The 1,202-nt window shown below is 58.6% G+C and overlaps 1 protein-coding gene across 1 annotated transcript in view; it reads right to left on the bottom strand.

Moving 5' to 3' along the window:
- Positions 1-766: 766 nt before the first annotated feature.
- CHLNCDRAFT_55644 (hypothetical protein) overlaps positions 767-1,202 on the bottom strand; it is a gene marked incomplete at both ends in the record, with an annotated part of 2,819 nt that continues 2,383 nt past the window's right edge. The window contains one exon of the mRNA XM_005842732.1: positions 767-892. Coding sequence (XP_005842793.1) covers positions 767-892 — 126 coding nt within the window. The remainder of the gene's footprint in view (positions 893-1,202) is intronic.

The following is a 1,202-nucleotide window of genomic DNA, read 5'->3' on the forward strand; positions in this document are numbered from 1 at the left end:
GCTGCGGCGGCGGCGGCACGGCGTTTGGGTCCACGGCTTGCTGCCGCTGCCGCCGCCGCAGGGGTGCTGCTGCGGCGGCGGCGGTAGCGCACGTGGCAACCCCCCGCGTTTCCTTGCCTCCCATCCACCGGACCCCGTCCTGCGCTTCACTTTGTTTAGGGAGGGGCTGCTCACTGCTCATTGCTCATTGCTCATCGCACACTGCTCAACGCTCATTGCCCTATATCCCACCCAGCCGCAGGACTCTACTGCCGCCCGCGCCCCGCCCCATCTGGCCGCTTGCCCGCCCCATCCCCCCTCGATGGGGCCCGCCCACACCGGGGCCTCCCCCCTCCCGCCCACTGCTTTCTCAACGGCCTCGAGCCGGGGCTGCCCTCATTGCATACATAGTGCGCCTTTCCCTGCTTTTCTAGTGACCTAGCGTTCCGCACTGCCGTTTGGCCAGCCCATGCTCCCGTACCGTTGCGTTTCTCCCCAATGCGCCATGCCACTTTGCCAGTCATACACACGTTTCGATGCGTGCCCTGTCAGCTGCTTGCGTTGCATGTCGCCTTGCTCCACCCCTGTTTTATTGCTTTCTCTGCTTTCGCCCGGTTCCCGTCCCGTTTCGGCGGGGAGTCTATGTTGCAAGCTAGTTCTTGCTTTACCAGACTTTAAGCCCACACAAGCAAGCAAAGCCTACATTAAACCGTACATTACATGAGTCATGTCCCCTCGTGCACAGCACATCGGCTATCTCGAGGGGCTGGGCAATAACGATGAAATGCTAAAGTAAAGTAAAGTAACGATTTAATGGTTCACTGCTGTCCTGGGACGCATTTACCACGACAGTAAAGAGTTCAACGTAAAGTTTACAGCGGGCGGCGGCAGATTTGTGAAAATGCCGTAAAACCTGCTTTTGAATGGTCAATTGGTCATAACGATAGGACTGGGAGTTGTATGAAGCCCAGTTGGCCAGTCCGTGGGGAGTTGGACATACATGGCGGCGACGTCGCCGCCATCGATGGTGGCATCCCGAAGCAGGGATGGCTGGTCATGGTTGTCTGTCTATCTGTCTGTCTGTTACACCCATAAGGAGCAAATGAATGCTACGGACCCAGCTGTGGTGCAGCAGCTGGAAAGGTGAAGGCACCATACACAAACGGGGAGAGAGAGAAGGGGGGGGGGGGGGGGGGGGGGGGCAAAAAAAAAAGGGGGGGAAA

The sequence above is a fragment of the Chlorella variabilis genome (genome assembly GCF_000147415.1).
Source record: "Chlorella variabilis unplaced genomic scaffold CHLNCscaffold_50, whole genome shotgun sequence".
Lineage (NCBI taxonomy): Eukaryota > Viridiplantae > Chlorophyta > Trebouxiophyceae > Chlorellales > Chlorellaceae > Chlorella > Chlorella variabilis.